This window comes from Gallinula chloropus (genome assembly GCF_964237585.1).
Source record: "Gallinula chloropus genome assembly, chromosome: 22".
Lineage (NCBI taxonomy): Eukaryota > Metazoa > Chordata > Aves > Gruiformes > Rallidae > Gallinula > Gallinula chloropus.
This window is the reverse complement of record NC_140107.1, coordinates 8,746,443-8,774,146: the sequence shown is the minus strand read 5'-3', so window position 1 is coordinate 8,774,146 and position 27,704 is coordinate 8,746,443. Positions and strand designations below refer to the sequence as shown.

The 27,704-nt window shown below is 47.1% G+C and overlaps 1 protein-coding gene across 1 annotated transcript in view; it reads left to right on the top strand.

The window, feature by feature from the left end:
• The window catches only part of CSMD2 (CUB and Sushi multiple domains 2), a gene marked incomplete at both ends in the record, with an annotated part of 270,482 nt that overhangs the window by 112,614 nt on the left and 130,164 nt on the right, over positions 1-27,704 (top strand). The window contains 5 exons of the mRNA XM_084274397.1: positions 5,497-5,609; positions 11,947-12,024; positions 18,855-18,942; positions 20,126-20,250; positions 22,424-22,545. Coding sequence (XP_084130523.1) covers positions 5,497-5,609; positions 11,947-12,024; positions 18,855-18,942; positions 20,126-20,250; positions 22,424-22,545 — 526 coding nt within the window. The remainder of the gene's footprint in view (positions 1-5,496; positions 5,610-11,946; positions 12,025-18,854; positions 18,943-20,125; positions 20,251-22,423; positions 22,546-27,704) is intronic.

Below are 27,704 nucleotides of genomic sequence, written 5' to 3'. Positions count from 1 at the left end.
GACCTGGTGTCCGTCACAGACTGTCTGATATTATTGATTATTGGCAGGCGTGTAGTTACGTGCACGTGCAGAGGGGATGTGCATAGGCAGGTGGGATGAAGAGGTGCCTTGTGCCTGTACTCCAACAAAATAAAGGCAGCCCCAGTGATGTTCCCTTTGCCTTTCATCTCCTTGGGCTCACTGACACTGGTCTTTGACTACATCCCAGTTCTGGACAGCACTGGGGCACCTGTGGGCCTCCAGGTTCACACTTAAACCCATTGTCTCAGAGTCAGGCAGTTGACACAATGTGCTTTTGAGCAGAGCTCTTCCCTTCAGTAACCACCTTTGACTCCATGCTCTCCTGCATCCCATCTGCACAATGAGTTGCTCATTGTGTTTGGGTTCTTCAAGAAGAACTGTGGTCAAATTCACCTCAATCAGCTTGCAGGTGGTTAAAATTGTGTCTTCTGTCTGCAGATATCCCCTTCCACTCTTCCAGTGCCTCTAACTCACCTTCTGATGTTTTTACTGATTTTTTTTTTTCCTTTCCTTTCTATGTCTCCATGTGGAATCAAATCCAAGCAGGAATTGGGATTGTAAATAGATAATGGGGTGTGAATGCAGATTAATCAGCCCATCCATGGGCAGTAATGCTAATGGTGCCAAGGGAGGGATGGCTGAGTGAATGGTATAAATATTTAATGCCTGAATCCAATGTGAAATATAAGAGCAAGAAAAGAATTAAAGAAAACAGTTTAGTGGAGGAAAATCACACTTCACTGCTGCTGCTGAAGAGGAGTTTTGGTACCATTAACCTTCCTGTGTTAGGCAGGGAAGGAATCGAGGTGCTGTGTTTGGTGTGGAGGCTTCAGTGGCACTTAAAAAAAAAGTCTTAATGCTCCAGTTAGAAAAAACCTATTGGGAGGCATTTGGGATAAAATGAGTTGCTTGAGATGGTTCTGTCTTGGACCGTTTCAGTACCTGTAAGAAAACTGGGGATGAACTGCTCCTGAGGGCATGGAGTGACAGGACGAGGGGTGATGGCTTTAAACTCGAAGAGGGGAGATTTAGGTTGGGTATTAGGGAAAAGTTCTTCACTCTGAGGGTGCTGGGTCACTGGCACAGGGTGCCCAAAGAGTGGTGGAGGCTCCATCCCTGGAGACATTCAGGGTCAGGCTGGATGGGGCTCTGAGCCACCTGCTCTAGTGAAGATGTCCCTGTCACTGCAGGGGGGTGGGATTAGATGGGCTCTAAAGGTCCCTCCCAACCTAACACATCCTATGATTCTATCTAAACTTGAGGACAGCGTTTGAGGTGAGGTGAAATTCCTGTGTACTGGGCACTTGACATTGGAGACACTTGAAAGTTGATCAGATTTATTTGGTACCTCGTAGGGCCTGAACTGTTGGGTATCTTCCACAGGTTCTCTCAGTGCACAGGGTTCCTTGTGCTTTCAAGGACTTCTCCCAGGTAGAGCACAGGGCAGAGCATCTGAAACCATAGACCTTGTGGGAGTGAACTGAAGACATGGGTGAAATAACATTTGGAGAAGGGCTGTTCTTGAACATCTTCCTCCAGGCCAGGGGGATGGAGGGAAGAGTCTGGTTCTTGCCCAACCTTGCTGCCTCAGCATCCTCTCTGCTATCCTCCAGACTCAAAAAGGCAAATGAAATTTTGGAGTGGAAGCTCAGTTTGTGTCTCTCTCCCCAGGTGACTTCAGGATTAAAGAGATGCTTAATGTATAAAATGGGTCCCAAAGCCCCTTCAGGGAGTAATGATTATTGATTTTACTTAAAAAACAGTTCTTACATTGCTACTTAGTCATTCCAAAGACTTAGTTTTCAGTTAACATGTTGCCATGTTCAGGAAGCTGAATATTTAATCAAGTGATTCATATCTCTTGGTGATGGCAGCAAGAAAAGGGGAGGAGGAGGAGGGGAAAATGGCCGTAGAGGCTTGAAAAGGTTTGCAAATTGCTAATAGACTTAATTTAAAAAGAAAGTCTGGAATACTGAAAAACACAGCAGCAGAGGTCCAGGGCAGAAGGGCTTTTATTTACATGACTCACTGGACGATTAGAAATTCAATCATTCATTGGGCTCGTAGTAGGTGCTGAGAATTCAGAGCACATAATGTAGTGCAGAAGTATTGTGGGGAATGTGGGAAGGAGTTCCAGCTTCTTTTAATCAGCTCTGAGCGTTTCTAAGGCTCTGGAACGTGGCTCCTCCTCTTCTCATGGAGACAGCAAGGCAGCCTTGGGCTTGTAAAGAAAAAGAACGTGACCTTGAGAAGTCGGTGGCACAAACGTCACGTGCTGTGTGTCACAGCGTGGCTGGTGTCCTCTCCAGGAGCTTGTTGCAGCCTTTATCATCTGTCCTGTTGGTCTTGGGTTGTCATTGGTGTGCCTGTGGGCTGAGCCGTGCTTATGGGTGCTGCCAGGTGTTATGCCCACACACGGGACTGGTTGGTGGGGGACTCAGGGTGCTGATGCTCTGCTTTGCATGGTTCCAGTTGGCTTTTGCCTGCTGAGCATCCTTCCAGTTTCACTTGAGATTCATCAGTAGCAACCCAGGGCATTTGCATTCCGAGACCACGCAGCTGCTTCGGTTCAACTGTGTTTATCTGTAATTAAATATTCCATTATCAATTAACCATTAATGCTTCCTAATGATTATTTTAAACCTGTGGGAGCCTAATGGTGGAAGCCAGTAGTTAACTGCAGCAGAGCATGGTGCTTTCCATGAAATGCCTTAGTTCCAGCCTTGCTGCTGCTTTCCCATCAGAACAGTTCTGCCCCAGCACATCTGGTGCTGGGCAATGTGCAGTTCCATGGGATGGGGCCCTTCATCCTGTGGTCACTGTCCTGGGGACTTGGGGAGAAGGAATTTCACTGGGATTTCTGGCACTCAGGTGCTCTGCTGCTGGGACAGACTGGTTTGGCCTGGAGGGTGTGAAGAAGGAAGCAGCTTCCTCCCCTTTGCCATCGCTGTTGGTGTGTCTCAGCTGGGTCGGATGCTGAGGACCAGGGATCTGAAGTAGCTCCAGATGCTGCAACCTGCAGCCTGATGCTAACAATGAGCTGCTTAACTTCAGGAATGAAAGGGGTAGGAAGATAAAAGGGAAAAAAGGAGTCTGTGAGACTGGAGCCCTGGAGAATACGGTCTTTTTGTGCGCTGAGGGTTTGAGCAGTGGTGTGTATGGAAATGAGGACCTGATAGTGATTTCTTGGCTGATTTAGTCCTTTCAGAAAGCTGTCAATGTCTTAAGCAAATGACATATGGTGCTGATGAAAATTTCCATGCAGGGAAATTCAGGGGATCATTTCCCTTCCCCCCAAATCTCCTGTATTTCTTCCTAGCAGCACAAAGTGGGTGCAGAGCACTGAGGTTACGATTGATTATTTTTCTCTTTCTCTCCGCCTGCTTTTGCCTTCAGTAATTACTTATTGCAAAGGCAGCAAGAAGTGCAATCTGTTAATTTTTCTAATTGATTTTCAAAGTGTTACTTCACTCAGCTGGTAGAATTCGAGTAGTTCACATGTGTGGGATCCTCAGAAGTTAATAGTGGTCTGTTCACATAGTTAATCCAAAGCGTCTGTGTAAGTAGATTCCCAGTCTGCAGGCTACAGAATTCACTCCTCACAAGGAGGTGTATATTTAAAAGAAAAATGGGACAGAGGGACAGGAGAGGGAAATTCTGCCTCACTCAGGCAGGTTAATTTTATTATTCTCTGGTTCCTGTATCAGGCAATTGAATTACTCTGCTCTCCACAGTTATGAAAGTACAATTTGGCTCTGCATACCTAAAGTTTATTTATGAGAAGTTTGACTATTGATTCAGAATGAATAATAAAATAGCCTTTGGGGGTAAGAGTATTAAGTTTAAACATGTTGTCATAACAACCAGCCACAGTAACTTTCTCAGAATTGGTTTTAGGCATCCCATGTTTGATCTCAGCCCAAAATGTGTGTGTTTGAACTTCGTTAGCTGAAAAAAGTTCCAAGTGAAATTGGTTCAGCTGTCTTGGAGTTACCCAAGGATGGCAGAAGGCCAGATGGAATATATTTTTATAACTCCTTGTATTTCAAAAGGGTATGCAAAAATGGAGCTGAAAATACCAGGGAAATGGTCAAGAACCATCTCCAGCAATCTGGTAGTGTGAAGGATGGCTTGGGTCGTGCTTTGTAATGCAGAATTCAGCCAGGAGCTAATACGAGGTTTAAAGTCTGTACTGTAGGTGGCAGAGATGCTTTAGTTATGCAGCGTAATCATCCCTGCTATTTCATTAACCAGTGGAGCAGGATTGCATTGCAGTTCAGCTGCCATTAACAAATGTGCTGCCAAGTGCCACCCTGGCTCTGTACCGTTTGCCTTAGAACAAGGTCAGCTCACCTCTGGAGGTGCTGGCTGAGCCAAGGGCTTCTGAAACATTTCTAGGCTGTTGGTTCTGCTGCTGAAAACGTGTCATAATGAAACCCAGAGCATCCTTTGGAATGGAATAGATTCCAGGATCCCTTTACCTTCATCTAAAAAGGAGGGGGAATGCTGATAATTCTTAAATAAGTGACAGTAATTAAATGGGCTTTCATTAACAATAATAGGAGCCCATAATAGCTTTTGTCATGGTAGTGTTGTTCCCTGTGCCATGGTTAATGTTACCATCATATACCTCAATTCGGGAGCGCTGTGACTTCGGTAAACATCGTTCCAGACTAGGACTTGGCATGTGACAGCTCAGCCTGAATTATGGTCTGGGGTTTAATAAAGCAAACAGCATAATACTTTAAAAATAAAAAAAGTATGAAGAGGTACGAAGAGAACGGCTGCTGAAGGACTGCTAATGGGCTGCAGAGCTTTGCACCTCGTGTTTGATGGCTGCAATCTCCTCCGGGTTGGGGTGGATCATAAATCAGTGCTTCTTGCTGGCTGTTTCCAGTAAAAGAAAATTGTTCTTGCAGTCTCTTCTCTTCCTCACTTAAAATAAACATACTTTTTTGTAGCAGGGTTAACAAATATGAAAACAGGAACTGAGTAAGCTTGAGGGTCAAGCTCGCCTTGGTACCTTAGGTGTAGCGTGTCCCCTGGGGTGATTTCGTGTCACTTCTGTATGATGTCAGTAAGATACAGAAGGTGACAGAGCTTTGAGACTCTGAGGAAACACATAGAGCTCCTCTTGTTCAGAGCTGCTCTGTGCCTCCGCTCGCCTGGTGTGGTGCAGGAGAAGATGGAACCTCTGGGCTGGTCCAGCTGTTTCATTTCTTTGGTACCACACTGTGATTATGCAGCTCAGCCCCTTGTATGGAAACCCCTGGGATTACAGATGTGTCACCATCCCATGGGAAAACAAAGAAGGGGCCTACAGAAAGGGCAGTGGGGTGTGACCTCTGAGCGTGTGGTTCTCACTCAGGGCTTCCCACGCTCCTGGAGGAGCAGGATTGCCCAAAGGGATGGGGGTTTTGGGGCGTCAGTCGCAGTCAGAATAACCTTTGGCTGTTGTTGGTTGGTTTCTTGCAGGTTTACTGGGATGAACTTGCCTGCCCCGGTTATCAGCAGTAAAAACTGGCTGCGGCTTCACTTCACGTCCGATGGCAACCACAGGCAGAAGGGGTTCAGTGCCCAGTATCAAGGTAAACACTTACTGCCCGGGCTCACCCCTCCCAGCGCGGGCTTAGCCAGGCTGCTTTTCTCCTGGGACATACAGTTCACGTCCTGCATGGTCCTTCTGCATCGTGTTAACTTGGATTTTTCCAGCTGAGCATCCAGGTATTGTCACGTGGAGAGTGAAAACCACTTGTGAGCTATGGGAAGATGCTGTGATGCTTCGTTAGGGGAAAGGGGATGGTTCTTTGCCTGTGGTTCTGCAGACTGTGTGGTCGTGGCCGTACGGACACGGTGCCACCAGGCCAAGGGCACTCTGAGGTCCCACAGAGACCATGACTGCGTTTACACTGCACCAGTTTCTAGTCAGGTGTAAACTGTTCTGTATTGCTGGTTGTCCCTAGAAGGATGGATCCCAGGATTGGGGCCTGAAGATGCTGTTGAGGGGGGGAGGAAATCTTTTGCTGTAGGAATCCAGCAGAGAGAAGATGCTGATGTGTTCTGAGGTTTGTAGGGAACTCATGGCGAACTGCAGCTGGGACCACACTGTCACCAGTGGGTTGGAGTGGGTTCCTTTGGACCCTTTACACCATTCTCTAAGGGTCTGGAAGGATTTTGTGGCTGTAGCACTGCTTGAGGGAGCCGAGGATTTGGAAGGAGGAAAGACATCCAGTTCCTCATCCCCTCTCCAGAGGTTTGTGTCAGTGTCATTCAGTAGCTTCCCTCGAAAGGAAGAAGTGGGAGCAGAAGTAGCACCGTATCCCCAGGCTAACAGGAACAAAACGAAGGGAGAGGAGTTCCCTTGGATAAATGGGCAGACTTGCCCTGGTGCTTCCCTTTGTTTAGCTCTAGCACTGTTGTCGTGGCCTCCACATGGGCTTTACTTTATGAATCACCATTGTTATTTCACTTCCCTTGCTTTCCTTTAACTTAGAACTCTGTATTACAAGAAAAAACACCTTTGTTTTTTCTGTCTAATAAACGGCTGCGTGCGGCTGATGGCTTCTGATGTGACATTTTCTGATGCTGTCAGGACTGCTGCTTTCTATTAAAACACCTGAATCATCCTCTCTTTTTTTAAAATAGAAAAGTAAAGATTAATGTTATAATTTCCTCTGATTAGATAAATGTCAGGGGGTTCTCATCTAGCACACTCCTTGGAAACTGTTTTGTTAGATGTAATGAACTGTGCTTTTGTGTATGGAGTGGTTAAAAGATGAACTTAAAAATGTGCTCTTGAAGTGGCATTGAAGCAGGACCTGTGTCTGGCTGGAAAAAAGGAATCTGACACTCGCCCCTCACACACTTGCTGGTGTTTGTGGAGCTTGTCAGGTTCTTTCCATCTGGTGGGAAAGATTTCACTGCTGAAACAAAACCAAACCAAGAAACCAAGCTAAAGAACCCCAGCCCCCAGGGATAAAGGCAGGATTTTTGCAGTCAGTGGGTTCTTTATCTGTAGAACGTTAGATGCCCAGGACCCTTTTCAGAGGAACATGAACTTGTTTGAACATAAAATATTGTAATGTGCACAAATAAATACCAGGGTACATAAGCCATGGGAAGTAGAGCAGCTGCAAGGTGTTTGTCCCCAGCAGAGACATGAGCAGACCCCAGGCTCGTCCCAGGGAAGGGTAGGTTGAATCTAACTCATTGTCCACTTCTGAAGATGTGTACACACATCACTCATTAACATCCTCTGTCCTCGAGGGCTGTGTCTGGCTTTCCTGATTATCTTTAACAAAGTAATTTCCCTTCCAGCTCGTTTGACGTTGGCACTGAGTTCTAGCAGCTCGCTGCCTTTGCGCGCTCCGTTTCGGCTCCTCCTAATCCGTGCCCTAGTTTGAGTCTCTTGATGCAGGTACAAGCAAGGTTAGATACAATCAGGCTGTACACAGGTTTTCTTTATTGTGAATACAGTCAATTCCTTCCCTTCCAGGGAGAGTTAAAGTTTTATCCATCTTCTTTCCCCTTTGATGTAAGATGAATCTCTCCTTCCAATGCTTTTTCCCTGCACCCTGTGTAAGGGCTGCCAAAAGGGGCTTTGGGGAAAAGGGTCCTTTTCTCCCGTCTTTCCTCCAACTCCTCCTGTGTTCCTCCCCATGAAGGTGTCATGTACCTGCAGATGGGAAGGAGAGAAGCTACAAATGCCTTTTCTGGGGACAAGTGAAGGGGTTAGAAGCCGTGAGAAGTGATGAGGCAATGAAAAAGCTGCTGCATTTAAAATGATGCCAAGCAGATCTAAATAACAGTGTAGTCCATCTTTCCACGGATTTTATTACTCAACTTGGATCCCAAATTGCTCTTTAGCTGCTTGTTTCCAACACATAACATGTCCCATTGCTCTCCCACCCCATTCCCTTCCCCTTCTGTCCCCCACCCTCAGGTAGAAAGACAAATGTGGGCACGTTTCAGCCCCCACACAGAGCAGCAGCAGAGCTGTCAGCTTTACTATGGTCTGATGATGTGTGTGGCTATTATGGATATGTATCTGTTTGATATATATGCTTAATCTTTGGCAGATCTGGGCTGCAAAGGGGTTATAGCTTATGCTGTGCAACCTGTTGAGTGTCCTGGGCAAGAAGCAGACTGGGATATTCTGGTGCTTGCTGTGGGCTCTGAGTCCCTGTTGCTCAGGCTGGCTGATGGGAGGATGAACGAGCAGTTTCCAAGGATGGGTTATGTTTTGGGGTGTTTCTCTTCACCTCCAACCCAAGTAAAAATCCCTGAAAGCAACCAGCCATACTATCCCACATGATGGCAAGAGGACAAGGGATTCAGGCAACCCCCCAGCAAGGGCACTGGGGCTTCATGGAACAGACTTTTTGCTGAAATGCTGTTTTCTAAATTAAAAATAAATGTCTCCTTAAATTCTTGTTTAGAGCAACATGAATCGGTTTAAAAGAAACACCCCAGACTGCCTGCTTGCTGGAAAAGCTTTGTAATGTCATCTCTCAAATCTGACAGGACACTGAGTATTCCATTAGATCTATCAGATACGTACGAGCAGCAAAACCTCCAGAAAACAGAGGAATCTCTGTTCATCCAATTACCCTGACACAGCCCTTTGTAGTACTGTTCCACATTCAAATTTATAAACAAAATAGATTTTTATATAGCAGACTTTTGAGGGCACAGAGTGGGAGAATTGTTCCTATTTATTTCTTGGGGTTTTTTTTATTTTTAAAAGAGGAAGTGATAATGTATTCTGACTTGTTCTAATCTGAGTAGTTTGTAGAGCCTGGCTTTCATCATTCTGTCTCCATGTCGCAAACAAAATGAAGGATTAAGAGGCGAGTGTGCAGCGATCTCTCTTTATCAATTATTGTTGAAAGAGACTCGATGCAATTAGAGGAGTATATACTTCATGGGTAATGCAGTTTAGTCTCTATTTTAGGATTGGTCCTTAGTAATGAATGTCTGGTTTCTGCTGCTTGTTTTCATTACTGTGGGGTGTTTTGGAGCTAGGCTTTCCATTAGTGACAGGTTTGGAGTGGGGCTGGCTGGCTGCTGGGGTCTGGGAGGTGGGAGTGGTTGTGGGTGAGGTTTGGTAGTGTGTGCTTTAAAAAATACACACTTGTGTGCATGGCTGGGAGCTGGGAGGTCTCTATAGTGGTTCCCTTCTGCTGGACCTTGGGATGTTCAGCAGCCCTGTGAGACCAGTGTTAAGGTGTGTTACCCAGCCATGGTGTGAGCATCACTACGGCATGCGCAGGGCACGGGGCTTGGTTTGTCCTTTGAGGCTGCAGCCTTGTTTTATGGTGTGGAAATGAGCAGACCTGTGCTTTTCCAAGTGCAGCTGGGAGGGAAAATTCCCTGGTAATTGTATAAAGTAACTGGTGATGGGAAGTTGTGGAGAGTATAAAAATGGAAATGATTTTTGTAAAGCTGCTTTCTTACCGATGGTTCCCCAAAGCGCCGTACAGAGCGATGAATTAGATACTGCAAAGTCATGAGCCATTGTACATCCTGCAATAGCTCAAATTGAGCCTTAGATACTTGGGCTCGACTGTGTTTTATTGACTGGGAGGGAATATTGGCCGTGACTATGAGGTTATCCCTGCACTTGCTTGGAAAGTGCCAGAGAATCATTAGCCGCAGCATTACGGAGGATAAGCAGACCAGGACCTCCTCAGCGCTTTATCCCGGTGACAGGTTGAGTGCTGCACTGCAGCATCAGCAGGAGAAGCCCCAGCCCTGGTGCTGCGCTGCCCTGTGCGGATGGAACCCCCCCAGGAAGGTGCTGCAGGACAGGACAGGGTGGCCGGGCAGCGAGCACAGGGCAGCGGCCACGGGTGGTGGGGGTTTAGCCTTTCCATGGGTGGGGGACTGCTGCCTGCTCCCCCTGCACTGAACAAAAGGGTGGAGGGGGGTTTGCCCAGAACACAGTGGTAGCCATGACCCCCCTCAGGTGTACTGGGAAAAGGCTGTGGTGTGCCCATAAGGGACCCTGACACCTCTTCCGTCAGTCTGCTGCTGCGAGGAGTTTGTGTGTCAGAGCATCACTGGGGGGATGCTGGCTGTGCACAGGCAGGAGGGGGTGTGAGGTGTCCCATGGTCTGTAGTACAGCCTGGTGGCCCTCCTGTGTGTTTTACAGCTGTCACCTCAGGACAGAAGGTTCTGGGCTCACCCAGAAATGTTAGCTTCTGTAGCCCTGTGTCCTTTCTTTGGTCCCCTGGTGCAGTGTGCAGGCTGCAAACATCCCAGAATGGTCATGCTGGGACCCGGAGGAGGTGTTCCATTCACCTGGAGGAATAGGTGTTCTGGAACCTGCTGCTCTTCTCCATGTGCATCTGTAGGTGGATTACAGTGCAAAGGAAAGGGGGTGTATTAAATTTGCTTTGAAAGTGCCATACCCTTAATTATATTTTTCTCCTCCTAAAGCAGGCAAGAAACCCCCGACAGATTAAAGATACTAATAAGAAAGACCTGAACAACATAAGCTTTCCTTTGTGAATATTTCTAAGCTAATGCAGACCTCAGTTTGAAGTTAAAACTGCTTTATTTAAAGAGAAAGCAGAAAGCTGCAACTAAACGATAAACAGCAAGCTCCAGGCTAACATCTCGCTCAGAAAAGCACTAGCTTAGGTAAGCTTCGAGGAATGATGTTTGACATCTCCCTGTCTGAAGCTCCTGCAAACAGATGTTATAAACAGATTTTAGGGTTTTTTTTAAAGCCAGAAAAGGATGATTAAAAAAACCCTTGTTAGTTACATTGGTAATTTTTCTTGACAACTTTCTCTTAGAAATGTGTTAATTTAGAGATGAAAGTATGACAAGGTAAAGAACAGGAAAAGAACAGTTTGAAGTGGAGGATGGACTGGGTTTTCTCCATAGCTAAGGACTGGCTCATCAGGAGAAGGATTCTGTAAAGTGATTTGGGCATCGTGCTTCCTGATGTGAAGTTATTCTTCAGCTGCATTAACTTAAAATATGCCAGTAAAAACTCTGCTGTGTGTTAGTCAGAGGTACCCGTGTGTACGCTGCAGGAAGCCGCTGTCTGTCTGTGTCTCTGCTGTATCCAGATGGTTTTGGCAGTGTAGGTTTTGTGCAAAACCCTCTCGTGTAGAGAAGCCTCTGCAGCAGCCAAGTCCAGATCGTAAAAACAAAGAGCTGCTCAGCGATGTGGGGAGTGTTCGTGCTGGGAGGAAGGTGCTGGGAGGCTCTTGGCGATGGGTGGATGGAAATCTCACTGCCACCCTCGTGGGTTTTTCTTCATCTGCTGGGTGAGGAGTGGAGCAGGGAGGGGAATGGTCACACCGGGGCCCCTGGCAGAGGCACCAGGCAGATTTTACAATCACTGTGCCTGTGGCTGTTAATAGTGGAGCTGTAAATCCTCCCTTCTCTTTGCCAGTAACGTGGGTTTCATGCAGCCCTTTTTTCTGCCATTTAACTGCTGCCTTGTTTCTACCATGTACTGGTTTAGGCTGTTTGTAGGCCACTAGAAGTGGCGAATGGTTTTCATGTGTGGTGCATTTGTGGAGTAACAGCATCATAAAACTGGGTGAAACTAACTCAGCATCGTCCTTTTGGCATCCCTGAAGGACCTTACTGCTTCCCTATTTCCTCTTCCCCGTGCTGGGGGTGTTAAGCCATGTGGTGTGGTTACAGAGGGATGGGGGTTGTGTGCCCAATTTTCATGTTCCAGTTGGTTCAGGTTGGCTCAGGTCCCCAGAGACACTGGTCCAGACCTGCCAAGGTAAATGAAAAGGGGGCCCTGGTGGTTTTGGGGGTGTCTGAGCTGTATGGGAAGGACACGGGGTCTCTGGCAGTGTGGGATGGTTGCTGCATTTGCTCTTTAAAATGATCCCTAATACTTTGCTAAAACTTTGCCTTGTCTTTGCTTTGTTTTAAATGTGTTTCTGTAGTCAAAAAGCAAATTGAAATGAAGTCCAGAGGGGTGAAGCTAATGCCCAGCAAGGACAACAACCAGAAGACATCAGTGTGTAAGTTTTTTGGCTCTTCCTTATGCTCTCTTTGTATAACGATCTCCTTGAACATTTCATTTGACTTTCCAGTAATCTCTAAAAACTTTGTCACTCTTAAAAGTTTTAATGCTTTTCCCCTCTCTTCCCTCTGCATTACTGCATCACTTCCTTCCAGTGCTCTATTCACAAGCATATACTAACCCCTTGAAGTGGGAAAGGAGGGGATGGGTGCGTGTGTGTTTAATATATACTGTATGCTTCCTGCTCAGTGACGGGCTGGGGTTGGTGCCTTCTGTCGTCTCTTAGTGTGGCAAGTGTCAAAATCAACAGTTCTGAAAACTGAATTAATGGTTCTATTGGAAAATGAGAGGTAGGGATAAGGAATGCACCCAAAAAAGACCTGCAAGAAGATCTACATGGGCAGTAGCAGTCTCTCTCTGTTCCTCTTTGGGGTTTATTTAGTTGTCCCCTCAGAAAAACCATACTGCTGCCCTGCAAGAGCTGATGTGGATTTTTATGGTCTTCCTGTGAGTCACATCTGGTACTAGACATGTCAGAAGTATGCTCAGAAGGTCGCTGGGGTGTTTTCCTGCTGTGGTATCAGCATCGGTGAGGTCTGTCCTTCTGTCCTCACAGTTGGTTCCTCTCAAATCCGAAGCCAGACTCAGGCTTTCTTTGTGTGTGTGACTTGGGACAGGTGACTTGGCTCTTAAGGGGATTTAAGATTAACCAAGAGGGATGTGAATTAACTTGGGTTTGTATTTTATATAAATGGGAAGAGGAGCAGGATGTGGCATTCCTTAGAATAGCTTTTAGAGGAGGTAATTGCTCGGTTTGCTGCGTAGTCCATCACACCCATCAGAGAGGTACCGGTTGGACATTTCACTCACCTGAATTTTGGATGCAAAATTCACTTAAAAATGGATCAACTGAATTTAAAGCATGACTTGCTGTCTGCCTGAAACGAAAATGGCACATTTCTAGTGCCATATTAGAGTACATAGTGTCCCCTCTTTTGCCCAAAATCTCCAGAGCAGAAAGTGATGGGGCGTGTTTAGAGAAAATTAATTGAATTTTAAGATAAGCCCTGTGTGCAAGATGTTCCTGGTCCTATGATATATTCTTGCCAAGAAGAATTTAATGGTAATAAACACTTTTGGCTCATTTAAGTGAGAATATAAATCTGTGGGAAAACACCACTAGCTTTGATTGTGTTGGGCACTGGAGACCAAGGGATGTGCTTGGAGTGGGATATTGGGAGTGTGGGGAAGGGAGTCTTTACTGTATGTAAGTATTCTGGCATTGAAAATGTATAGAATTCCTGTTTCTCCTTCCTGGGAACACTAGGATGCTTCCCTGTAGTAGTCTGACCTGTTGCTAATGACTGGTGTCAGCACTACCCCTGCTGAAGGTTGAGTAAGGACTTTCCAGCGTATCCTGCTCTGTCCCAGCCATGCTGCACTTTGGGGAAGTGTAGGAGGGTCTTGTTGCCTCTGCCTGGTTTATCCTCACCCAACAGAGAGCAGGCTCCTGTCTTCAGAGCTGTCAATTCAGCATCTTGTGTAGCGCTAATCTTGTCATACTTGATAAGGCAAAACAGGGCGTAGGAAGGCAGCTCAGCCTGAAAGCTATTAAGTTATAATAATAATATAGATGGTGATAGTGCTGTGGCCCAAATTCCTTTCCATTACCAACATGGTGCTTGCCACAACCCTTGTGCCTTCAGCTCCTTCCATGTGCACTGCTCTCAGCATGGGCTGGATTGTAAACCCAGATTAACCTCTATCTTGAGCAGCCTTCTGCTGTCACACTTCTGTTACAGTAAATTTCCAGCTTCAGAAATGCTGAGTCGGAGAAGATGTCTCCAGAAAATGGTTCATTTTCAGAAAAAGGAGCCCAAAACATTATCTTCTTCTCCCCTTGCTTCCTTGCTTTGCACGGTTAGCCATCCCCTTCTGCTCTCAACCTTCCACCAGCTTCTGAGCCTGCGTATGTGTCAGAGATAATTACACAGGTGGGACAGGCTGATTAAAGATCGTGCAAGTTTCCTACCGTTGCTCTTACTTCATCTGGCTCCAATATCAGAAATTTAGCAATTTCTGTGTCTCTTGGTAATAGCTAGAGCTTTATTTCCAAAGACTTTCTTACCAGCAGTGCTTTCCAGAGCTCTTTGTACCTGTCCTACAATTCTCCCTTGACAAATTTCTGGCCACGTAAGGCAGCTCGTAGCTATGGGCTTAATACCCAGCAGGTCTTTGAGGCTTTCTGTTTCCCTGGGCAGATGCTGTGGTTAGCTGCCAGATCCAGCCCAGCCAGACGAAAGTGTGCATGCCTCATGTCTGAATGGAGCCAAAACGTAGTGGTGCAGCAGCTATTCGTGCTCCTTTCAAGAAAGCATGGAGAAAAACATGGCCTTTAGGGGGGGGATGCTGATGGTACCCGGTTGTGGTCAAATGCATTGATTTGAAATTGAAATCGAGTGCTGCAGACCGTTCCCCATCCCTAAAATAAGACATTTTGCTCCAGTCATTTCTAGAGAAGGAAGAACACTGCTCTGGAGATAAGAGGATAAGAGATAAGAAGCACCTTTTGCATTTTAGATTGCATTCAGGAGATGGTTTCCTTTGCTGCATGAAGTACCAAGCGTGTCTATTCCATGTTCACCCAGCGGGTGACACGTGGTGCTTTGCCTTCACACAGCAGCATCCCAGTGCTGACCTTTGACCCAGGATACCTGGGAACGCACTGCTGGGTGGGACTGGGAGGGGTGTATGGATCAGTGAGGCACTGTGTGCGTTCACACTCATCAAAACCTGTTTAAAAGGTGCGAGCACAAAGGCATTTCACAAGCGTCAACCGGTTTTAGGCCTCAGCCAAGCGCGTGGAAGCTTCCGGATGCGAACGTTGAGGTCGGCCTGCTCTGTGCGCCAGGCGTTGGGGTTCGAGCGCGTGTCCGTGGGTCCTTCCTGCACTGCAGCAGCTTGTGGGGGGTGCTGGGCAGCAGAGGAGCCGGCCGTGGGCTCCTTGGCTGGGAAGGGGCTGTGCTTGGCTTGAAGTAGGGCGTGCAGCAGACGTCCTTGAGATCTGGACGTCTGGAAATGGGGATTGGACCTGCGTGATTCCGAGCTGCGTGGTCAGCTCTTAGGTGAGGTTTGTAACCCAATAACATGACCAGCCACAGAGGAACTGCAAGCCTTAACGTGGTGGGAAAGATTAACCTCCTTACAGCGACTAATGACTGCTGCACCCCTCCCCTTGCTGTGCCTGTAGAAGAGCTCTCTTGCTTTCCCTGTATTTCTCATGCTGAGAAACGTTGAGTCTTTGTAAAACCTTTTTAGAAGATGCTTTATTTTGTAGCTTGTATTTTATGTTCCTAAGGTCAATAAAAACCTGTCCCTCGGGAATCCATCAGTGAACTTTCTTTATTAACGTGGGGAGATGCAGAGAACTGAAGGAGGCTCTGGGTTCTTTTAGCAGATGGAGTAAATCTCTGCAGCAGACAAAGCGCTTGTAAGTGGCTGTTAGCAGATACCTGAGGAGAAGGAAGCTGGTGAAAAAATCAGGAGGAGAGTGAAGGGGTGGCAAAGTAGTTCCATGGTTTGGGGGAGCAAAGCCTGGAGTCTGTAATGTAGAAATTGAACAGTTCATTGCAGTTTGTAAGATCTGTTGTTTTCCTGGTAACCACGAACAGCTCATTTTGGAGTGATACAGCTTGGGTGTAGATCAGTCAAACCGTGAGGCAGGCGGACGCTGTACTGACAGCAGGTTCTCAGCATAACAAATACTGTTTATAATCTTTGGTTTAGTTGTGTTTGTGTGTGTGTGTTTAAAGCCAAAGATAGCAGAAGTAAAGTTTCTCTTAAGTGACCATCTAATCCAGCCTCTCCTTCTCTTGTGCTCTCCATCGCGAGTAAAACGTCCCAGCTATCATGATACAGAGATATCTTTGCTTTCCCCCTTGCTCTGTTTTATCTTATCTGTTCTTTGCTTTATCTCCGTGTGTTATATGGATATTAATAAAACGCTGGCTAACAAGAAAACCTGGGTTTAGTCTTCAGCAATGCAGTTGCTACCTAGCGACCTGCCCTCCTGGTGCCTCTGGGTTTGGGTGGTTACCTGCAGCCTTGCTTCTCCCAGGAACTTTGTGTTGGAGGCTTTGAGGTTGCTGTCGTCTGGTGTGGGATGTAAGGAACGGATGGGATGCCAGTGCAGAGTAACTCCTGTGGGGATGAACAATGTTGTCTGGATAGTGTTTTGACCGTGGGGGAAAGCACTTGGTGCGGCAAGGCAATCTGGTAACGTGCTCTGGAAGGAAGGGCCGAAGAGTGCTTGAATGCAGACGTGTGTGTAGAATCATAGAACTGTAGTGATGCCTTGGAAATGGGTTGGAAGGGAACCCAAGGATCATACAGTTCCAACCCCTCTGCCACAGCCAGGGCCACCAACCTCCAGGCCTGGAGCTACACAAGGTTGCCCAGGGCCCCATGCAACCTGGCCTTGAACACCCCCAGGGATGGGGCACCCACCCCCTCTCTGGGCAGCCTGTTTCTAGAAGCTGTGGCTGTGTGTGTACGTCACAGGTGTATCTTGGTTAGTGTGGTTGTACTCTGGAGAAGGTACAGAAGTAAGATGAGAAATCTTAGCACTGTTCCTTAAATACCGTGTGGAGCTGTGACATACAGCCCTGGCTTATATGCTCTGAAGTGTTAATATTCTTCTGCTTGGAGGTACCTGTGCACACAGTCAGCATACCTGCAAGGTGGGGAGGGACTTCAGAAGCCCTGAGAAAGGTGATGCTGCATGCTCTGTGCAGCTGGCCTTCTGCTCCTCAGGCACTGCACGTCGTTTCACTCACTATCAGAAGGGCTCTCAGAAGCCAGTGGCTTCATGTGCAGAAGGATCATGGAATGATTGTGCATCTCTGAGACTCGCTGGAGGTAACCCACTCCTGGAGCAGGTTTTGTTGTGGCTGCTGCAGGTGCTGGAAGTCTCCAGCAGGGACCCCTGCTCCTTCAGACTGGTGTATGCTCCATCATGGGAGTCTGTGAAAGGTGGCAGTGAAGCTTTGCAGCTACAGAACGTGTCCATCAAAAGAGACCCTGCTGCTTTCATGCTTCTGTCCCTGCTTGTCCATGTGAGTGAGCTTAACGTGAGGTTGTGAGTATGCCAAGGAGGGAGAATGATCTCCCAGCAGCCTGGTTTCCTGTAAAGCCATATCTCTCTTGCTCTTGTTGCCCTCCAACACATGCAGGAGTCTGCAGAGCACCAAAGGGCACACTAGAACTTGGAGCTCCATGCAGCGACGGGGCCAGCAGCATCCCAGCTCCAGGTCCCACAGGGGGTGGGAGATGCTGTGGAAAGGGAAGCCGGGATGGACACAGGTCCTCTCACAGTGGGAGGTGGTGGGATGAAAGTTTAGTGCCTGGCATCAGAAGCTGTAATGTTTTCAGTGAGGTAGTGGGCAGGCTGGAGTAGGTGCTGGATGGGATGAAAGCTCCATACCAGCAGGAGCAGAGTCATCCTTCTGTCCTTCAGGAACGGTGTTGTATCTTCCAGCTGGACCATGCCAGCTGTAATTAACCAGTACATAATTACCATATTTGACGGCCTTGCCTCTTTGTGCGTTCATGCTGTGCAGTCTGTGTGTGTGTAGATGCTCCATGTGCTTTCCTTCTCACGTCAGTATTTATGTGTACACACCTCGTGGCTTTCACCGTGTCCGGGGCCATGCAGATCTCAGGTTGTTGAGCCAACGTACCTGGTGTGAGGAACACACTTGTGTGGCTGCACCATCGCCTGTTTGGCAGTGGTCCTCAGGATGCTGGGCTACCAGAGTACGCTCTGAAGGCTAATGGAGATGCCTTCCCTTTATTCTAGTGACAGGCAGAACAGAGCCATGCTCGGTTCAAATTCATGCTTTGCTGCTTCCACATCATTGCCAAGAAGTGCTGCGGTTTTCTCTGCATCCCTCCCTTAGCGATACGAATAAACCCCCCCAAGTCACATAAACATCTACAACTCCCTGACAACATCACCCCTTTGTCCCACAGGATCGTAGTTCTCAACTGAAATCTGTATACCACCAGATCTCATCTCATCCGTGGCAGGTTCCCCCCAGGTTACACCCCCCCAAGTCAATCCTCAAATGCTTGTTTGCGCCATTGGATGGGCTGAAGAGGGATGGTGGGAGCAGGGAGAGAGAGAACAAAGTTTGAAGGGGGTTATTGAGTGCTGATCAGCACTTCATTGATTTCACGTTTGCCAGCAGCTATGTTGAGGGTTGCTCCATAAAATTTTTCCATAGTGAAAACTAAATGACTTGCTTTAAAATGCTAGACTTGCATTTCCCCTCTCCTTTCTCTCTTTTGTTCTGTGCTTGGTTTTTTTCCCCCCTGGTATCATACACCTACCTTCTCATCGAGTTGTTTTCTTTCCCTGGCACCACTCCGATGGGTTTGGAAGGGGCGGTAGCCTGTCACCTTGTCGTGTCACAGCCGGCCCTTTTAATCACAGGCCGTGGAAATGGGCTGTTTAATTGGTGTGATTTTTGCAGAATGAAAAAAAAAAAACCCTAAAAACCAACTCTTCTCAGAGGTGCTTCTGTAGTGGAACGGAGGGAAAACTGCGTCCCTAGCTGGCGTTGCCTGGAAAACACTTTGGTGTGTAAACTGAGCTGAAATGGTTCCAGTGACATTGGTTCCCAAAGCTGCTTTTTCTAAGCAAAACGGAACACGTTCAGGTTCTCGAGCTACCAGTTGCCATTTTTCTCTCCACATCCACCAAGACAGTTGATGAAAGAATGTTTCTTTTGCTATTCTGTCTCTGTATGTGCTGTTTTTGCTTTGTAGTAACTCAGGTTGGTGTGTCCCAGGGACATAATATGTGTCCAGACCCTGGGATTCCCGAGAGAGGCAAAAGAATAGGCAACGATTTTAGGTAAGAACCGTTGGCGTGTGTGACTGTGCATGCTGCAAAGCTCCCGGTTGTGCCCATTGTGTGTGTGCTCCTTGGCGTGGTGTAGTCTGTTTTTAGAGACCCATCTGCACCCCTCAGTGTGTTGCTGCTGCAAAGCTTGCCCAGGCCAGTGCTGTGAAAGACCCAGTGTGTATAAACCTGCACGTGTGTGTGTTCTGGGAGACCCGGGTCCCACATGAGGATCTGGAACGATCTCTCCTCTTCCAGAGTATTTCTCTTTTCACAACGTGGGCATTCAGCCAGTCTCCTGTAATCAATGTTTGTTTTCATTCCCCCCCCTCCCCCCCCAGCCCCCCTTCCAGTTAAGTGTGGAAAGAACTGTCTTAACCAGCGAAAACATCACTTTCAAATTAGCTGAAGTCACAGCGTGGCTCTGCCCCTAGTGAGTTTGAGGTGACTTCCCAAAGCACCGGTACAGTTCCTTGTCAATAAGTATGTGTGGTGCTAGGTAATTGTTTTCTTATGAAGTTTAAAACAATGCTGTTCCTTCCCTTGTAGTTGCCCGGCGTTCATTTGAAGCACGCAGGGATGAATCGCCCCGCTGTTAGCAGCAGGGAATCAATATTTAATCTTATTTTGCTGTCAATGGCTGTTTTGTGCACTGAAAGTGTCTTTCAATTTAACCTGAGTCTATCAAATTCGCCTGAAAACCTAGAAAATGGATGGGAAGGGTGCGGGTGGAGGAAAGGGAATTCCCGCTAGTCCCTAAATGCCACAGGATAAATTCTCAGCTGCTGTAAACCTGCATCGTGTCACTTCAGTGAATAAGGCAGCACTGGCTTAAGCTGGCAAAGGATCAGAATCCAAAGTGATAAAGAACAAACTTTTCAGTGGCAGATAAAGAAGGGGTTTTTTTTCTTCATAAGAAGCCCAAGTGTGGCATCTCTTGGGGCTGAGTCTGTGCTCCTGTGCTGAGTAAAATTCCCACTGAAGGAGCATTGAAAGACTCAGATCTGTTCCTAGACCATCTCCACCTCAGGCAAACCGTGCCCAGCACGAGGCATGGGCTTGCCCCTCATTCATTCCTGCTGTTGCCTGGAGGGCTGGTGAACTCTCTCTGTTCACAATGTGGAGAATCATGGGGATGCTAAAAAGTTGCAGAAGCGTCTCCGTTGCTGATGTCACCCTTTGTTCTGTCTGCCAGGTTAGGCTCCAGCATCCAGTTCACCTGTAACGAGGGCTACGACTTACAAGGGTCCAAAAGCATCACCTGTAAGAGAGTGAGTGACATCATCGTTGCGTGGAGCGACCACCGGCCAGTGTGCAGAGGTGAGAAGATGAGAAGAATTCCAAGTTATTAGAAGTGTGGAGAGCACTCATCTGCTTCACATCCCCTTCGTGCTTCGCCCGTCCTGTCCTCAAGTTTGTCGTTGCTTGGTTGGGTTCTGAACCTCAGCCTGTGCTCCAGGGTGCAGATCTGTCCCTAAACCCAGGCTCAGGCAAGGGGCAGAGTGAGAAGAGCCTCTCTCTGTGTTCCCAGCCTGGGGGGAGAGCTCAGTGCTGCTGCTCCGTGCTCAGCGCTGTGCTGAGTGTCTGTGCTCTTGGAGATGGGAGCTTGGTCTGGTCAGCTTCATAGTCCCAAGGCAGTAGGGTCTTGATTCCTTCCTAACAGTGATTCTTCTCTGGCTGAGTGAGAGAGAAGCTCAGGTTCAGATTTCCAGTCTCTGCAGCCTGAGTCACACCTTTACCTGGGTCTCATGCAGGTTTTTTAATTCTAGAAAATCAGGTTTTAAGAAAAAAAACCCACCTGTTCCTGTGCACAATGGGACTAATGAATCTATTTCCATTAACAATGGAGCTTCATAAGAAGTGATTAGGTCTGCACCATGTGGATTATATTTGTCCTTGAGTACTGCATCCTCACCTCTCGGCATCGCTCTCCGTGCCCTTCTCTGCTCTCTGTTGCAGGGATTTCTTTTTATGGAACAAGGAGGAGAGGGGAGGAAAGATGAAAGCCTGAAACAAGGTCTAGAAAAGCTCAGATAGAGGGAGAGTCTCTGAGATGGGACTTGATGCCACTAGGCAGCAATGTGGGGGTAACTTAATCTGGTTTCTAATGAGCATCATCCAGATTATCCTGTGGCCCAGCCGTGAACCATCACTCAATGGAGGGAGGGGTTTTTTTTGATGGAAAAACACCTAATGCCCATTTTGCCCTTGGCCATTTTGTTTTTATTCCCTGTCTCTAAAAAGCAGCATGCATAATTGTGATATTTGTAACGCTACTAATGAACAACTTGTAATACTTTTTAATTAAATCCCTCCAAAGCTCCTAAAGTCATAAATTGGTATTTTTTCAGTTCTTTTTTTTGCCTTTAATTTCATCTGCAGATTTTTTCAAGGCTTTGGAATCCCATCTCATTCTTGAAACAAGCCTGGAATACATTGAATCTGTGTAAGAGGATATTTGGCATAAATATGTGACACTATAAAGGAAATTTATGGTGTCCTCTTGCAAGAGATAAGAAAGGATTTGCCTGCATTATTATAATTCTATGAATCAACTTAAATTTTTAACTGCTAACTTTGTTATTTTTTTTTTTTCTTTTTTAAAAAGTTTGTTTTCCTTTTCTCTGTAGGGCAGGGCAGGATGTATGCAGCAGACTCCAGGATGGGGCAGGGGTGGTGGAGTTTAAGCATCATAGGTGCCCTCAGCTCCTTCCTGAGCTGTGTTTCTTCTCGTGTAGTCAAACAGTTTGGCCAGGAGGTGACTTTTCAGGCTTCACTGCTGTTTGGATGGGAGGCAATAAAAAGGCTTTGGAGGTGCCACATGTGCAAATCTGGCTCCTTTGAGATTTGAGGTAAATTGATTTTGAGGGTCCATCACAACACCAGAGCCAGTTACAAAATGAGGACGCTGTTCTTCACGTTTGCTGGTTAAATATTACATCAAAGGAGAACCACAGGCAAAAATGTCCTGCTTAAGCACTTTTCTGCTTTGCTTAAGATGTTTTTAAGATACAAAGTTGAGCTGCCACTCTGGTTCTGAGTCCACAGTCACATCAGAATGAAGTCAGCCCTTAACAAAGAAATACTTGCCTGCAGTGAAGAAAGGAAATAACGACTCCAAGGGATGTTAAATGGAATGGCCTCTTGCCTGGCATATTCCTTGTAGCTGGTTTCATTGTACTGCTCATAAAAGTATTTCTGTGAGGGCTTTAATACAGTAAAAAATTAATAAAATCAGCCAAGTGCTAGAGAAAGGGCTGTTGTTGGTTGGTCTGGAGGTCTGTCTGGTTTGATAGCCCCTGGAAACACCACACACAGCTCCTGATCCCAGGTAAATCCCTCATGTCTGCTACCTGGGGGCAAAAAGGAATCCTTTAGCCAGTGAGCAGCAATTCTTCATTTCCCCCTGTGTACATCCCTCTTTCTCCCGAGCAGAGCACACAGTATACACCCCAAATCTGAGCCCTCACTTGTCTTGTGTTCCTCCCCACAGCTCGGATGTGTGACACGTACCTCCGTGGGCCCAGTGGGGTGATAACGTCTCCCAACTACCCCGTGCAGTACGACAACAACGCCTACTGCGTGTGGGTCATCACGGCGCTAAACCCAGCCAAGGTAGGTCTGGAGCTGCACCACCCTGTCAGTGGAAATGCCATATAGCTACGCTGCTTCTGAGGACTCTGCTTGGGTATTTTGCCACTCAGGTTTCTGTTCCTGATGATGTGCCCCCCTCTTCCCACCCTAGACTTCTTCCATGTGTCTTTAAAGACCGCGACACGTCACATTCCCTCTCTGCTAAAAATTGAGTTTGTTAAAGGATGTAATTAAAAGCCAATGTAATTATTTTTAAATCGAAACCTCTTTGATATCTTGGCATGAATGGTGGTGAAACGCCAAACCCCTTAGCAGAGCATCTCATTAAGCTGGCTCTCAGTTGGGCAGGAAGGCTGTGCCAGGAATGCTGATTTCTGCTGTCCCTCTGACTGGCCCCTAACCAACGGGGGCTTCACCCCAGCGGGCTGGGGGGAGGTATGGTTCTCTGCTGCTACTTAGGCAGTATTGTAAATTTATAACCTTTCTGTGCTCACTGAGGGATTTTTGTCCCCACCAGTCTGCATGTGTGCTTCACGTGTGTGGTTGCCGATCCCAGAGAGGACCAGGCCTTGGCCCTCAGGAGTTCAGGTCCTTTCTGTTTTCCCTGGCTGGGAGGGGGGCAATGTTCAATGTCTGGCACCTTTTTCCAGCCCTGAGAACTCAGCCTGCTCCTCTCCTCCAGATCTGTATGGGAACATAGGAACTAAAGTTACTTTGCTGTGTAGCTCAAGAAGCGCTTTGAGGTGTCACTCACCATCTTCTGCTCTGGGAAGGCAGCAAGTTTCATTCTTAGTATCTGGGGTTGTACTAACATCATCTCCATTAGCTCATGAGCGAATCCCACATGCCAAGGCACTGAGCTCAGACTCAGTTATGCCTTGGGCCTGCCTCTGGACAGTCCTGTGTTTGGGTGCTCTGCCTTCTGCCGCTGCTCCGAGGAAGGCGTCTCCCAAACGGGTTAGTATCCCAGGATCTCATCTTGCACTCCAAATCGGTCTGTTCCTTAGGAATCCTGGCACCCATCTGCAGTTGTATCCTGCTCGCTGCTGCTGACATGATGGCTTCTTGTACTCCAGCCTCCATTGCTCAGCATCCCCAGGGTGGAGGCGGTGGCAGGGCAGGTAGAGGTGGGGCTCCTCAAGAGCCTATTGAGATCTGCTGAGCTCTCCACTGACCTCGGTTCAGGCAGTTAATAAGGCCACATCACTGGTGGGTTATGGTTTTAATGAGGAGCATTCCTAGGTTCCAATTTCTGCATCAGGAGTTTGGTTTGTGGTTCAAGGGCTGTCATTAGCCGGTCGATTCATCCAGCAGATGTCTTGGTTTGGCTGCACTGGTGTGCAGTAATGACCCCAATCCTGGGACACTGGAGTGTGGAATCAGGATATTTTCCAGCACTGATTTATTAGGAGTGATTTACTGGTTAATCAGACCCAGGAGGTTCTCCTTCATCAGGGTAATGTGCAACTAGAGAATGGACCCCATGCAGCAGCAGCTATTACTGCTCAAGTGTCAGCTGTACTTCCAGCCTGTGGCCTGCAGACCTTGGGCACACCCTGCCTCTGGGGGGGTGTCTAACACTGCAGCATCATAGGCTTGCTATGGGTATTACACGAACCTTCATCTCTGTGCAGCTTTGTCTTCACACATCAGCAAAACCCAGGTTTTGTGTGTATAAAACAGACCTGTAAGGCTGCAGCGAGCTGGATGCAGGTGTGCCCTGGGTGCTGTGTAGGTGAGCACTTCCACACCTGGGTTTTCCAGTGCAGATGATGGGGGAGGAGATGGCAGTCAATTGTCATAGCCTGTGGGGCATGTCCCCTATTTTACAGACCCTTTGTCACATCGCTTTCATGTTGAATCCTCAGAGCCTAATCTTCAGCTCTGTGCATTTGCCTTCCAACGCTGTCAGCCTTGTGCCCAGACTTCTTCTGCTTTTCCTTCAGATAGGGTGAGCTTCTCCTTCTGTAAGTTCTCTGAGCAGACTCTCTCATTTTCCAAATGCCAAACTGTCTGTGTGAATTTCTAGTTATGGAAAGTTTCTCTCCTTCCCCTGGACAAGTTCTTCCTTGGCTTTTAAACCTGTGTAATAGCAAACTGTTAATTACAAACCAGAACCTGCAAGCCCTGATCCTCTGCTTTCATAAGCCACAAAGGGGCTGAAATGGGTAAAACCCATTCCTTTCCCTACTCACTGACTTGGAGCAGAGATTAAGTACCAAAAGAAGCTCTAGTTTAGGCTTCATGGGCTGCAACATCGTAGACGTGGAGAGGGGTGACACGACTGAGATGAGGACAGAATGGTCAGATCAGCAGCTTGTATTGACTCTGCGAAGAGACCGCTCTTTGCCTGTTCTTTGAAGTGATAAATAGTTAATTAGTAATATCAGATTGTAAAAGGCTTCTGGGTTTTGGATGTTTCATCCTGGAAGTGTAACTTAGAGGTAGGGAAAAGCTCTCCATCTCCAGATGGATCTCAATGGGGAGGGCTGAGAGGAGAGTATGAGTTGCTGTGGGACAGCTGCTGCTGTGCCTGCTCGATCCTCACCCTGTGCTTCTGCCTGTGTCCCTTTGAGCTATGCAGGGCTCGTGGGAACAGCAGCACAAGCTCTGTGTTGTGTTGGGAGCTCAGGTGATGGGTGGCCATCCTTCTGGTGCTCCTCAGCTGGCATGCAGTGGAAGCAAATCAATTGCCCTTGAGTGTGTTCTGCTGTTCAGAGAATTCCTTAAGGCTCCAGACACCAAAGCTGGGAGGTGCTGGTGTATGAGTTACAGTGCCCACTCAGTCACTGGTGTTCCTGCCTGGCAGAGTAACGCTGGCTCACACAGGGAGCATGGTCGGTGAACTCACCTTATGGACTGCCAGTGCCTTTAGGTGCAAATCTTGTCACTGCACAGTCCCTGGCACGAGTGAGGGAAGGAATTGTGAATGGATGAATTAATTAAAATGCCTGTAAAATACTTAGAAGATAAAAGCACAATGGGCCTGAGCTGAGGCCTGCTGAAGTCAGTGGCAATCTTTTTATTGACTTGAGTGGTCTTTGGATCATGTCCTGTTATATGAAGCTTTTAATATGAGCTATGGGAAAACCACCGAGCTGAATTTAGAACTCATTTGCAAGTCATCTGTTCTATATTTGGAGGAGAACTATGAGCCAGATTCACTGAGCTACATAATCCCCTCCAAGTTTGCTCAGAAACCTCCATATCACGGGTATTAAGGACATGCCGCTCTGCCGTTGGCAGCTTGGAGTTATTTCCTGTATGGAGGTGACATCAGAGCTGTTTCTGGGGGTGTTCAGGCTGTGTAGGGTTTGTTCCTGGTCCCCAGCGCCATGGGACTCAATTTCAACCAGAGTGGAAAAATAAATTAGTTGGGAACTGAGATATGCATATGATAATTGGTGAATTTGCATCAAAACTATTTCTGAACCTTCTTGACATAATGGATGTTGCTGGTTGATATTTCTCCAGGGCTTGTTCTCACCTGGAGCCTGGCTCACCAAATAAAGCTCTGTCCAAGCTCCTTGTGTCATGGGCGGAGAGAGATGGGCCCCTCCAGGGGATGATTCATCCCAAATGAAGATAGATGCTTGAGAGTGGGGAGAAGGATGGAAGGGGGATGAGTAATGCGTGCTTGTAAAGCATTTGAATGTTCCTGCAAGAGCTGCTGCTCTCTGTGGAGAGAATTAGCATGGTTTTTCCCTCTGAATGTGACTGCACTCTAAATGGCTTCGCAGAGTAGAGCCTCCAAATCAGGTGTCACATTCCAGCCTATTTTCTTGACTTTGATAATTGCTTCCTGTCACTTCAGTAGCTTAAAATTGAGGCTTTGTGTCATCCGTGTGTTTGGGTGTGCTGGTACCTCTCTTGTTGTTGTTTAATGAATCATTAAATAATTTCCAGCTTTCAGACCAAAAAGAAAATGGGAAAATGGGTAAATAAATATTGTATTCTGCATCCTGTCCCCGTGCCACAAGGTTGCAGTCTCTTCAGCATACTAGAATGTAATTAGTTATTTAATTAGGGTCAGACTCCTTAGAATGCAGTTTACTTGAATGACTGATTTAACTAACGATGTGTGCCATTTTACAGCAGTGTGTTCTTTGTATTAATTGCATTATTCCATCATTACATGGTTTAATAATACTCTGCCCAGGTTAATATTTTGGTGCTACTACTGAAATTAATGGTTCCAAACTCCTGGGAAGTATCACCCAGGCCTGTTCCACAATCCTGGGGCTTTTGGGTGATACAGCTAAATGTCGCCACCAAAATACCTAATTTGCTTTTGAGAAGTGTTAATTGCATTTATAGGTGGAAGATTGTTGCACACAACAGTTTAGTCTGAACTATATAGACCCCCATTGGTCTTTCTTTTTAAAGAACACTCAAGGGATTCAAATCCACGTCTGACTTAACTGCTGTTTCCTTAAGGGGTTGAAGTTGAGTGACTTTGGGGAGAAGAATGTTATCAGCTTGCTGGAGATCCCCCACGAGCCTTGAGGCCTGTGTTAATGCAGTTAATTATTGCTTTTGGCTTTAACCTCTTGTGCCCCTGTGATGGTACATGTGCTCAAGTGTTTGAAGGAGTCTACAAGACATGGGTGTTCCTTTCCTTGCCCTGGGTCAGGAGATGGATGGTGACAGGACGTGCCTGGGGCCCTTCTTGTTAATCACTTGTGATAATTTATGCTTGTGTGAAATGGCAGAAAGGGATGTGGAACCCAACTGGGGAACTTAGTCTGTTAAAAGTTGGGAGAGGTAATATATTTACAGGGACGTGTACAAAGGTCTGGTGGGTTCAGGTGTTTGTGTTTCCCTGGATCTGGTCAGTTAAAAACCCTGGGAAACAAGTGTTCCCATGGGTCTCTCCTGACAGGGTGGATGTAAAGCACTGCCATCAATTCAGCTCTTTCCTCTTCTGTCTGTCTGTGCTGTCCGAGGCTGGATTGAGACCTTTGTCCCCTGAGTCACATCATAATTTTCAGTTAATTGAGACTAAGAGATTTCCAAAGCAGCCAAGAAACTTTGGACACGAACCTCTCTGCTTTTGTGGGACCTCTGCTCCCAAATGGAGGGTGGTGTGTAAATCAAGTCAGGGTGGATGTTTAGGATAGAGCAGGAGAGAGAACACAGGGATCAGGCAGCTGGGACAGACACTGTGATGATGGTGCCTG